This window comes from Tursiops truncatus, chromosome 9 (genome assembly GCF_011762595.2).
Source record: "Tursiops truncatus isolate mTurTru1 chromosome 9, mTurTru1.mat.Y, whole genome shotgun sequence".
NCBI lineage: Eukaryota > Metazoa > Chordata > Mammalia > Artiodactyla > Delphinidae > Tursiops > Tursiops truncatus.
In genome coordinates, this window is record NC_047042.1 from 20073179 (window position 1) to 20086256 (window position 13078).

Sequence of the window (13078 nt, forward strand, 5' to 3'; positions counted from 1 at the left end):
CCAAAAAGATAAGAAATAACAAGTGTTTGTGAGAATGTGGAGAAATGGGACTGCTTGTGCACTGTTGGTAGGAATGTAAATTGGTGTAGCCACTATGGAAAACAGTACGACGGTTCCTCAAGAAATTAAAAATAGAACTATCATATGATCTAGATTTTCCAAAGGAAATGAAAACATTAATTTAGAAAGATATATATAACCCCCTGTTCACTGCAGCATTATTTACAATAGCCAAGACATGGGAACAACCGAAGTGTCCATTGATGGATGACTGGATAAAGAAAATGTGGTGTATATATATATATATATATATTTAGCCATAAAAAAGAAGGAAATCTTGCCATTTGTGACAACATGGATGAACCTTGAGGGCACAATGCCAAGTGAAAAAAGTCAGACACAGAGGGATAAATACTGTATGATCTCATTTATATGTGGAATCTAAAAAAAAACAAATAAAAACCTCATAGACACAGAGAAGAGATTGGTAATTGGTGGAGGTGGGGTTGGGGGGTGTGGGCAAAATGGGTGAAGGGGGCTAAAAGGTACAAACTTCTAGTTATAAAATAAATAAGTCATGGGGTGTAAAGTACAGCATGGTGACTACAGTTAATAATAATGTATTGTATATCTGAAAATTGCTAAGAGAGATCTTAGAAGTTCTCATCACAAGAAAAAAAATTGTAACTATATATGGTGACAGATGTTAAACAGACTTATTGTGATGGTCATTTCACGATACATACAAATACTGAATCACTATATGTACACCTAAAACTAATATAATGTTATATGTTAATTATATCTTAATAAAAAAGATTAATAGGTAACACAACAAATTAACTGGGACAGCTAGTTGTTATGTCTAAAATAATCTTTTGTTCAAAGTACCTCTCAAACTATTCAGCAGGAAATAAGGGAAAGAGTGATGGAAAAAAAGGTTTAAATAAATAACAGATTCTATATTTAGAAGAAAGGATAGAATCAGAAAACTCAGCATTTTGCAACTTTCAGCAAAATAACTGATTTAGGCAAGGATCATCAATTAATGCTCAAATCATTGACTGAAACGTTGTTGGGAAACAGGGAATTCATGCGGTCTCAAAGGATCACATCATGGATTATTTATTAAATAAACAGAAAAAAATACAGTTCTAATGAAACTGCACCTAGGTAGTAGTTTTACAGAAAATGTTTACCTAGAATCTAATCATAAGGAACAGTCAGACAAATCCAGAATGTGGGACATTTTACGTAATGGCTGGCCTGGGATCTTGAAAGACAACATTTAAAGAAAAAAAAAAAGGCTAAAGAGACATGCAACCAAATGTAACGTGTGAACTCTGAGGACTGGATAAAAAGCAAATTTGAATACTGACTCTATATTATATAGTATGGTAGTACTGTTAATCTTCAGTATCATATTATATATACATAATCCTATATAGTTACATAGGAAAATGTCCTTATTCCTAGGAAGATGCATATAGAATATTCAGAGGTAAAGCATCAAGATAGCTGAAACTTATTTTCAAATGGTTCACACTACACATATGAATTTAAAATATATATATTATATATACATATAAAACTATATTCACACATAAATATCAGTAAAACTATAACAGCAATTAAGCAAAATGTGGCAAAGTATTTATAACTGGTGAATTTAGGTAAAGGATATGTAAGTGTTCATTATACCATTCTTTGAACCTGGCTGTAGATTTGAATATTTTAAAAATAAAGAGTTGGGGGAAGTATGTTTTATGTTTATGTTGGTGATATTCTAAGCCTGGAGTAGTATGACTCAGTCATATAGTAAGTACACACAGACACACATACCATTCCAACATTTGGTAACTCGTTCATTGCTGATGTCTATCTATATCACCTAAGCAATTCCAGATGTAAAATTGGGGGAAAAAAAGAATAGTTTTCAAAGGATTTGTTTGCTCCCAACTATCTGGTGTACATCTATCTGTTCCTGGCAGCATGTAGTGTTCCCACCCACTACTCCCAGTGACCCCAATCTGAACTATTTTCCAAACAACTCACACTTTCCAAATGAAGCCTTTGTTCATGCTGCTTCCTCAGTCTGAAACACTGTTCCTATTCCTTTGTCAAAATCTTACCCAGACTTTAAGGCTTAATTCAGATTCTTCTTCCTCTGTGAAAGTCTCTTCTAGACTGTCACCTATTCCTTCCAACTAAAAGCAATCACCCCCTGCCCTGTGATCTCTATACCTCTTTTGAAACACATCCTCATTCTTTTTGCATTATTGTCACTTATTCCCTAAAGAGGGAAAGTTTTGTTTAACAATGTTGCATAGGATAAAATCCACATTCCAGAATAATGTACGAGGCTCTCATGGCTTGGTGCCTGCTTCCTTTTGAGTCTTAAGTCTTGACACTCCCTTCAATGGACCAGAGCTACAATATAAGCCAATTTTTCACTAGGGACGCCTGGACCCCTAAGATCCAGGTCTCTCAATTCCATGGCCTATGAAGGAGCAAGGCGCTCCCCAGGATTCCTATGAATTCCTAAGGCTTCGCATTCTCATACAACCTGTAATGCTAGTGACTTCTCCAGGCTACCACACCATCTGCTTTCCTTTGCATTTTACCTGATTACAAAATTTAGCCCCTTCTAAATTTTGGGAAAATAAACCAGAACCTTTCCTGCAAAGCATTCGTGAGTTTGGCTGACTTTTGAGGGAGATGAAGGAGGATTTACATTTTCATGATGCTACAACTTCCCTGAAAATTTAAGTACCCACCTGCTCTTTGCCTCACTGAGGCCCAGTCACTCCATCTGGTTGGCTCCTCTTTGCTTCTTTCTTAGTCTTGTCCTCCCACCTTCCTCTTCTTATCCCTCCCAGAAGTAAAAGCTTGGCACAGCCAACCCCCAGGACTTTCCCCCCCAAGCACTTAACAAGGTATTAAACAAAACAAAACAAAAACAAAACCCTGCAGTTTATTCCTTAACAGAAATTCTTAGATCAGCTTTTCAGATATTTTAAAAATCCATGTAAATCTAATCATGCCATGCTACATAGTTCCATATACATGCCATACTATTTCATACCTCAATGCTTTTGCACATTCTGTTCCTTCAGCCTGGAATGTCCTTCCCTTTGTAGCTTTCTTGGCAATTTACACTTCCCCACTCATGACTCTCCTCCATGCAGTCTTCTCTAATCCAAAGTAGTGCCCTCATCTTTCCTCTTTGGTTCGACCACCGTGCACAGTATTTACCTTCCACAGGGTTGTAATGATCTAGTGTACACGTCTGTCTTTAATGCCAGACTATGGGATCCTTGACAGTAAACACTGCACCTCATTGACCTTTATACTCCCAGCTTCTATCCCAGAGCCTGAACAATATAATACATGCTAAATAAATATTTATCGAATGATGAATTAAGAATGAATGAATTTTACCTAGACCTGAGATTTAAGACTTTCTAAGGTATAAAGAAAGACTGTAAAATGCTGGAACCATCACTTGCTTCACCTTCTAATTTGGAGCATTTATAAGCTTCACAATGCCAAGGCATCTTATTATCTGTCCTTTTAATTATAGCCATCCTAGTAGGTATGTAGTATTTAGTAATTTAGTATCTCACTGTGGTTTTGATTTACTTAATGGCTATTTACTTAATTTACTTATTTAGTATCTCACTGTGGTTTTGATTTACTTAATGGTATTTACTTAATGGCTAATGATATTTAATTAATTAAATTTTGAGGCCATACATTTTAATGAACAACCATAGTGATGAAATGTGGCACTCCATTTTAATACTAATTAATATTTTAAAATAATTTTGAACAAAATGGTAAAGATATTATAGTCTGTTAAATGTCATACTTAACAAGTATACTTCATTACAGCTCATCTTTAAAAAATTCTAACATGGCTACATAGACATAAAAAAAAAGTGAAAACTTCAGAGAAACTATTCAGAGATAGTTTCATAAGACAAAGTCCACATCGAATAATAAAACATCTTTAGCTATTATCAAGTACAGGGCAAAGGGAAAAACTTTGCATCTCTTACTTGATATTTTTGTCCAAACCATTTAGTTTCTGTTGGGGTAGTATCTAAACTCCAATTCTTCTAACATGAATAAAACAGCATCCACATCTGGAACCCAGACCACGTGTGATGGCTTCACAGGGTTTGCCCATTCTTTGTTTTGAAATAAGGAGACAGAAAACATAATGTGCTCCTAGCAAAAGAATCCACATTTGCAATAAAATTAAAAGTATAAATGGAGTGATTTTATTTTTGTGTGGTATACAGGACTGTTAAATGAGATTAGAAATTGCAATTTAAACAGTGACTTCAATGAAGCAGAACTTCAAGCACTTTCCTCCTTGATCTGGCTTTTGTTTTTGAAAAATGAAAGGGCCTAATATGTACATCAGTGAAAAAAGCGGGATATAATATTTGCAGGACCCATTTTCAATTACGATCCAAATGTGGTTTTTACGATCAATAAAATGTAAACCAGTCCTGCAAATAAAATGTAAAAAGGACAAATCATATACCATTTCTGGCATTTTCCCTGCCAGCCAGCTCTGGGACCATAGAATGAGGAAAATGGTCTAGGAAGCATATCTAACAGAAATAGAAAAGTAATATGATCCTGAATGCAAAACAGGAGGATGGCATCTATAATGCACATTAGTCAGTTCCTTATCTGAATGTTGTGCCAGTTTAGGGCAGGAGGGTACGGAGAAATGGGCCAGCAAAACCACACATAAAAAAATGAAGGGCTAAAAGTACAATCTGTATTTTTTTAAATAAAAAGAAGCAAAGCTTTTAGCCCAAAAAAGAAGTGAGCTACTGATGAATGATTATCTGTCTATACGCCTTTATATAAAGATATTTCTTCTCCCTCCAAGCAGTTAAACATAATAAAATGAGCTAAAGATTTTCAGATGTTTAGGCTAGGCATAAAAAAGAATTTATTGATAAATAGATTCATTAGCCACATGAAGCGTCTTCAAAACAAAGCTGTAAGCTTAGGGGTCTTTAAGGTTTCTTTATATTGATTCGTATAACATTTACCTGGAAACAGAAGGCAAGATAAGAAGTTTCCTGCCTCTGGGATTTCTAACACTTTTTGTAAAACATTAGGGACAACCTGAAAATTTTATTTAACAATGCTGTCTAACCAAAGTGATTTTATGATTTGTTAAGTGTAAAGAAATAGAAGACAGAAGCTAAATTTCTTTTAGTTTGCATAATTGTTATCTCATTGGAAATATACCTTCCATACTAAATTATAATCATCAAATAATCTTTATATTAAACATTTTTTGGGTTTGATGACACTTTCCAGGCATAAAAAATTAAAGGAACTTTATCTGAGTGTGATAAAATCACTGATATTGGAATTCAGGTAAGATAATTACAGTTCTTCGTTAAAGAATTAAGATTGAAAATTAAGCACAAATCAAATAATCTTTGTAGGTCACAACAGAAAAAAGAAGTGGATTGGAACTGTAACAATACATATGTGATCCTGGTTGAGCCAAGATTAACATCTGCCAATAGTCAGGTCTCCACAGCCCAAGGTGACTGAGAGGTTTGCTTTCCCATTTTTCTTGTCTACTCTCTCCCTTCCAGATGTCAGACTTACAGGATAACTAGGGATAGGTTGACATTTTACTTGTAGAATGATGAACTGCAATGTGGTAAAAGTCTCATATAATGGAAGTGTTCTGTAGATAATCTGTGTTATATCATCTAACCATAAAAACTGGGGGACTCTGAAAACCTATACCAGGTACTTAACAATTAGGGACTTAAGTTACTCAAACATAGCTGGTAGCATAGTTTACCAGGATAGAAAGCATGAGATAAGTAACTGGATAGAATAAATGATTATGTGCTCAAATGGTACTTTAAGAACTCATGAGAAGTACATTTCCTAGACCTGGTGTTGAGTGATATATAGGAAGTCATAAAGTAGCTATTGTGAGTAAGCCACATGTAATGTTTATCACAACATTAAGCAACTCAATTTGCTGTTAAAAGAAGAAAAGTTGCAATCATATGTCACACATGTATTGAACTAGGGCAAAATCTGGTTACTTATTAGTAAAATAATGGAAGATAACATTCTTAAAGGGAACTAATAATCTAGGAATGCGGAAACTGTTAAATGCATCAGAAACTCCATTTAAATTATCCTGAGAGTTCAAAACCCCAAGCATTTATGAAAATCTGGGGCTAAACTCAGAAAAAAATTTTTTTAAACAGAAACCCTTATTGAGATAAAAGGATTTATCTCACATATGGAAAGATACTGCAAATGATGGCTGAAAAGTCCACCAGAGCATGGCAGACTTGAAGTTAAGCTCTCTTCCATGAATTTGAAATGGACTTTGCAAGTCCTAACATTACTAATAGGAGAGTGTTAAAATATTATATGAACTGGTGGGCTATAGAGAGGGACAGGCCAAACGGTGCTCTAGACTTTAGCATAGAATTCTAGTGTTCTGAAGCTCAAGGAATCTTAGAACCATTTAAACCACTCTGTTATTTTACAAGTGAGGAAACTAAGGCCCAGAGGGCTTAAATGATTAGTCCAAAGTCCTATGCCATCTCAGCAAACTAATCTAACTCATCTAGTTTTACAGAAACGAAGAGTAGAAGTGGAGAACTGCTGTTCTAAATGGTTGATTGGCAACATGACAGTGGGAAAAACTGTTTTCAAATGATTTTTGCTGTATTTCACTGCATCTGGACAATATAATGGTACTTAAGAGGAAAATGTAACACCATTAGGGACTCTCCTTTTAGAGGTATTAGTGTCAAGCAATGTCAATTTCCCCCAGTTTCAGACCCTGGTTCCAAAGGTTCTAGCAGGTTCCTAAGAAATCTACCTAGTAGTACATTCAATTGTATAAAGAGTTAAAAAGAACAAACACTATCTTTCAAAACAAAGATCCCAGAGAGGACTAACAACTTGCATATAGGACAAGATTGTAACTCTACAATAACAAAAGGGGTTATAATGCATGTAACCCACTAGAAGAAAAAGCCAAGAGGTTCCTGTAAGGCTAAACCATGGTTTACCTACTGCAGTTCATTTAAGGATTAAACATGCATTTACATAAAACTTTATCCATGAATATGATCTAGTCGGGCTTTCAAAAGGTCTTTGACAAAGTGATAGAATAAAGTTTATTAAAATAAAACGGTTAAGTGTTAACATTTCTAATACTGGGTTATATTTCTTATATGGTGATCAGTCACATTTGATCAACAACTACAAATCATTCAGAAGTATTGAAACCTACCATGGTGATGACATACATGGCCTCTTAATATCTATCACTTATTAATTTTAAAATGCTTCTTTGGATGAGACAGAGGGCTGACCAAAGTCTGAGGCTACATATCAGGAAGCCACTGCTTTCTGCCATTTATCTTTGAGTCTACAGGTTCCAGGCCTTTTTATTTTCATTCTTTGGAGCCTGAAAAATCATACTATTTTTAGGTGCTCTGAGATCTTAGATGAAAGCGTTTACCCATATGCTAACTATATGATCATACAGCTGAGTTTGGCCTAGCTCTAAAAAATGTAACCTTTTAAAAATTGGTATGTATTGATTTTCAGTGCCCTAAAAGAAAATAAAACAGGGGGAATACAAGCACATGGAAATACAGAATTACTTAATTATTAGTTGCATAAGATCAGCTGTTCTATTCAAGTTCATGAAAAAAATTTTTTCTCTTTCTCATCATCCCTCTTTTTCTCCTCCCTGCTTTTGGAGTGTGTGTGTGTGTGTGTGTGTGTGTGTGTGTGTGTGTGTGTGTGCACTCGAGTGTTGGGGCATTTAACCTCCTTTTACCTCTTCCAAGGATCCAAGGTTCACACTTCTGGGCATGTGGTAATCCTTCTCCTCCTTCCCTCCTCCAGCCCAATTATTAAGTTCCAAAAGAGATGAAACAAAGAAGGGGGAGGAGAAAGTGACACATGAGCCAATTTCACAATTCCTTATCTGGATTTACAAGAGAGGGGGAAGAGAATAAACTAAGGTGGTTAAACTGAGATGTTTAGGTTATCCTAAATTTATCAGGAAATTTTTTCTTATTACTTTAGAAGCTAACTATAGGAGATTTTCTTTCTAGCTTAAAGCATTGAAAACTACATAATGAATTAATGAGAAAAAGGAGGAGATGAGCATTTTTACCCTGATTTGGTTCTGCACAAATCATGAACATTACAGGAATAAAAAATTACCTCATTTTAGTTTTACTGGAAACCACAGCACATGCAGTTTGAGTGTCTGGAGCCTCAGATGTATTGACTTTTTAGAATCTGGTTTTAATTACTTTCCCCAACTTTAGTTTTGTTCTGAGAACTTTAGACATTCAGCGATCATGTTAAACTAAAATTATTTGGTGCTCTTGAAAGACACATTTATTTTGGAAGCAATGTTTGATACAGTCATAATTGACCATTTCTTAAGAAAACTTTTCCTTGAGCATTTTGCAAATTTAAATAACAGACTGTCAAGTTTGGCAAAAAATTGGTCTAACTGGGATGTTACAATACAAATAAATTGGAAGCTCTGTCTTATTAAGTTGTTTGGATAGAACCAAAGGAATAAATAAAATTATTTACTCCAGTTGCTTTTTACGTTCCCTTAATCTAGTTTTTCTTTCTCATTCCCTTTTTTGGGGAATGAAGTATGCTATAAATACATGAATGCAATATCCATACATATGAATGTGCATATTTTTCTTTATGCAGGTTATTTGAGAGTGAAAACCTTGGAGATTGACCAAAATTATTTATTATTTCAGTTTTCATATGTTGAGGTAGTTAAGAAACAGCACTAAAGACGAGAAAATCAGGTTTAGTGATGTCTCACCACAAGGACTTACACATGTATGTACGCACTGAAAACATGCCTTTGTGTGTTTACATGTAAGTATGTATGTAAATGTATACCTATGTGTAGTGTATGTGTGCAAATTAAATATTTACAAGTTTTAGCATGTTAGATTACATATATTTACATGTAAATACATGTAAGTATATACCTAACTGTCTAGCACATGTGTGTGCTAAATTAAATATATGTACACATCTTAGTGGTTGTTAGACTACATGAATATGTCAATGTGTGTGGATGTTTATTATGCCCAAATTGTGTATAGAGATGTTATAAGATTATTTATTTCTGGGCTAACACCAAATAAATGATGGTCAATATTCAAGAAAAATAAAATTAGTTTGTTAAAGAATTACCTTTTTGTTTATACTTTAACTTTAAAAATTAAATATCTATGTACATTTACATAGATATTTACATTTACAAGGCTCTTTTTCCTACGGTAAGGAAATTCAGAATATGCTCTTAGAAGAAATAACTTTTTTTTTACAAACAAAAAATTTTTATTGAAGTACAGTTGAATTATAATGTTGTATGAATTTCTGTTTCACAGCAAAATGACAGTGATAAATTTATATATACATTCTTTTTCTTTTCTTTTTTTCTTTTAACATCCTTATTGGGGTATAACTGCTTTACAATGTTGTGTTAGTTTCTGCTGTATAACAAAGTGAATAAGCTATACATATACATATATTCCCATAATCCTTCCCTCTTGCATCTCCTTCCCACCCTCCCTATGCCACCCCTCTAGGTGGTCACAAAGCACCAAGCTGATCTCCCTGTGCTATGTAGCTGCTTCCCAATAGCTACCTATTTTACATTTGGTAGTGTATATATGTAATGTTTATATGTCAGTGCTACTCTCTCACTTCGTCCCATCTTACACTTCTTCCTCCGCTTGTCCTCAAGTCCATCCTTTACGTCTGCGTCTTTATTCCTGTCCTGCCCCTAGGTTCTTCAGAACCATTTTTTTTTCTTTTTAGATTCCATATATATGTGTTAGCATATGATATTTGTTTCTCTCTTTCAGACTTACTTCACTCTGTATGACAGAATCTAGGTCCATCCACCTCACTAAAAATAACTCAATTTCATTTCTTTTTATGGCTGAGTAATATCCCATTGTATATATGTGCCACATCTTCTTTACCCATTCTTCTGTCAATGGACACTTAGGTTACTTCCATGTCCTGGCTATTATAAACAGAGCTGCAATAAACATGGTGGTACATGTCTCTTTTTGAATTATGGTTTTCTCAGGGTATATGCCCAGTAGTGGGATTGCTGGGTCATAAGTAGTTCTATTTTTAGTTTTTCAAGGAACCTCCATACTGTTCTCCATAGTGGCTGTATCAATTTACATTCCCACCTACAGTGCAAGAGGGTTCCCTTTCCCCACACCCTCTCCAGCATTTACTGTTTGTAGATTTTTTGATGATGGTCATTCTGACCAGTGTGAGGTGATACCTCATTGTAGTTTTGATTTGCATTTCTCTAATGATTAGTGATGTTGAGCATCCTTTCATGTGTTTGTTGGCAATCTGTATATCTTCTTTGGAGAAAAGTCTATTTACATCTTCTGCCCATTTTTGGATTGGGTTGTTTTTTCTGATATTGATCTGCATGAGCTGCTTGTATATTTTGGAGATGAATCCTTTGTCAGTTGCTTCATTTGCAAATATTTTCTCCCATTCTGAGGGTTGTCTTTTCGTCTTGTTTATGGTTTCCTTTGCTGTGCAAAAGCTTTTAAGTTTCATTAGGTCCCATCTGTTTATTTTTGTTTTTATTTCCATCTCTCTAGGAGGTGGGTCAAAAAGGATCTTGCTGTGATTTATGTCATAGAGTGTTCTGCCTATGTTTTCCTCTAAGAGTTTTATAGTGTCTGGCCTTACATTTAGGTCTTTAATCCATTTTGAGCTTATTTTTCTGTATGGTGTTAGGAAGTGTTCTAATTTCATCCTTTTACATGTAGCTGTCCAGTTTTCCCAGCACCACTTATTGAAGAGACTGTCTTTTCTCCATTGTATATTCTTGCCTCCTTTATCAAAGATAAGGTGAACATAGATGCGTGGGTTTATCTCTGGGGTTTCTATCCTGTTCCGTTGATCTATATTTCTGTTTTTGTGCCAGTAACATACTGTCTTGATTACTGTAGCTTTGTAGTATAGTCTGAAGTCAGGGAGCCTGATTCCTCCAGCTCCGTTTTTCTTTCTCAAGATCGATTTGGCTATTCAGGGTCTTTTGTATCTCCATACAAATTATGAAATTTTTCTGTGAAAAATGCCATTGGTACTTTGATAGGGATTGCATTGAATCTGTAGATTACTTAGGGTAGTACAGTCATTTTCACAATGTTGATTCTTCCAATCCAAGAACATAGTATATCTCTCCATCTGTCTGTATCACCTTTAATTTCTTTCATCAGAGTCTTATAGTTTTCTGCATACAGGTCTTTTGTCTCCTTAGGTAAGTTTATTCCTAGGTATTTTATTCTTTTCGTTGAAGTGGTAAATGGGAGTGTTTCCTTTATTTCTCTTTCAGATTTTTCATCATTAGTGTATAGGAATGCAAGAGATTTCTGTGAATTAATTTTGTATCCTGCTACTTTACTAAATTCATTATTTAGCTCTAGTAGTTTTCTGGTAGCATCTTTAGGATTCTCCATGTATAGTATCATGTCATCTGCAAACAGTGACAGTTTTACTTCTTCTTTTCCCATTTGTATTCCTTTTATGTTTTTGTCTTCGCTGATTGCTGTGGCCAAAACTTCCAAAACTATGTTGAATAATAGTGGTGAGAGTGTCTTGTTCCTGATCTTAGAGGAAATGGTTTCAGTTTTTCACCATTAAGAATGATGTTGGCTGTGGGTTTGTCATATATGGCCTTTATTATGTTGAGGTAAGTTCCCTCTATGCCTACTTTCTGGACGTTTTTTTTTTTATCATAAACGGTGTTGAATTTTATCAAAAGCTTTTTCTGCATCTATTGAGATGATCATATGGGTTTTATCCTTCAATTTGTTAACATGGTGTATCACATTGATTGATTTGCGTGTATTGAAGAATCCTTGCATCCCTGGGATAAACCCCACTTGATCATGGTATACGATCCTTTTAATGTGCTGTTGGATTCTGTTTGCTAGTATTTTGTTGAGGATTTTTGCATCTACGTTCATCAGTGATATTGGTCTGTAGTTTTCTCTCTTTGTGACATCTTTGTCTGGTTTTGGTATCAGGGTGATGGTGGCCTCATAGAATGAGTTTGCGAGTGTTCCTCCCTCTCCTATATTTTGGAAGAGTTTGAGAAGGACAGGTATTAGCTCTTCTCTAAATGTTTGATAGAATTCACCTGTGAAGCCATCTGGCCCTGGGCTTTTGTTTGTTGGAAGATTTTTAATCACAGTTTCAATTTCAGTGCTTGTGATTGGTCTGTTTATATTTTCTATTTCTTCCTGGTTTAGTCTCAGAAGGTTGTGCTTTTCTAAGAATTTGTCCATTTCTTCCAGGTTGTCCATTTTATTGGCCTATAGTTGTTTGTAGTAATCTCTCATGATTCTTTGTATTTCTGCAGTGTCAGTTGTTACTTCTCCTTTTTCATTTCTAATTCTATTGATTTGAGTCTTCTCCAAGACCCAAGAAAAATCTTGATGAGTCTGCCTAATGGTTTATAAATTTTGTTTATCTTCTCAAAGAACCAGCTTTTGGTTTATTGATCTTTGCTATTGTTTCCTTCATTTCTTTTTCATTTATTGTTGATCTAATCTTTATGATTTCTTTCCATCTGCTAACTCTGGGGTTTTTTGGTTCTTCCTTCTCTAATTGCTTTAGGTGTAAGGTTTGGTTATTTACATGAGATGTTTCTTGTTTTTTTTTTTTTCCCCGGTACACGGGCCTCTCACTACTGTGGCCTCTCCCGTTGCAGAGCACAGGCTCCGGACGCATAGGCTCAGCGGCCATGGCTCACGCGCCCAGCCACTCCGCGGCATGTGGGATCTTCCCGGACTGGGGTACGAACCCGTGTCCCCTGCATCGGCAGGCGGACTCTCAACCACTACGTCACCAGGGAAGCCCTGTTTCTTGTTTCCTGAGGTAGGATTGTATTGCTATAAACTTCCTTCTTAGAACTTCTTTTGCTGCATCCCATAGGTTTTGG

The 13078-nt window shown here is 35.2% G+C and overlaps 1 protein-coding gene across 1 annotated transcript in view; it reads left to right on the plus strand.

The window, feature by feature from the left end:
* The window catches only part of FBXL13 (F-box and leucine rich repeat protein 13), a 191123-nt gene that overhangs the window by 160939 nt on the left and 17106 nt on the right, over window positions 1-13078 (plus strand). Inside the window, 2 exon segments of the mRNA XM_033862761.2 lie at window positions 5332-5372; window positions 5375-5412. Coding sequence (XP_033718652.2) covers window positions 5332-5372; window positions 5375-5412 — 79 coding nt within the window.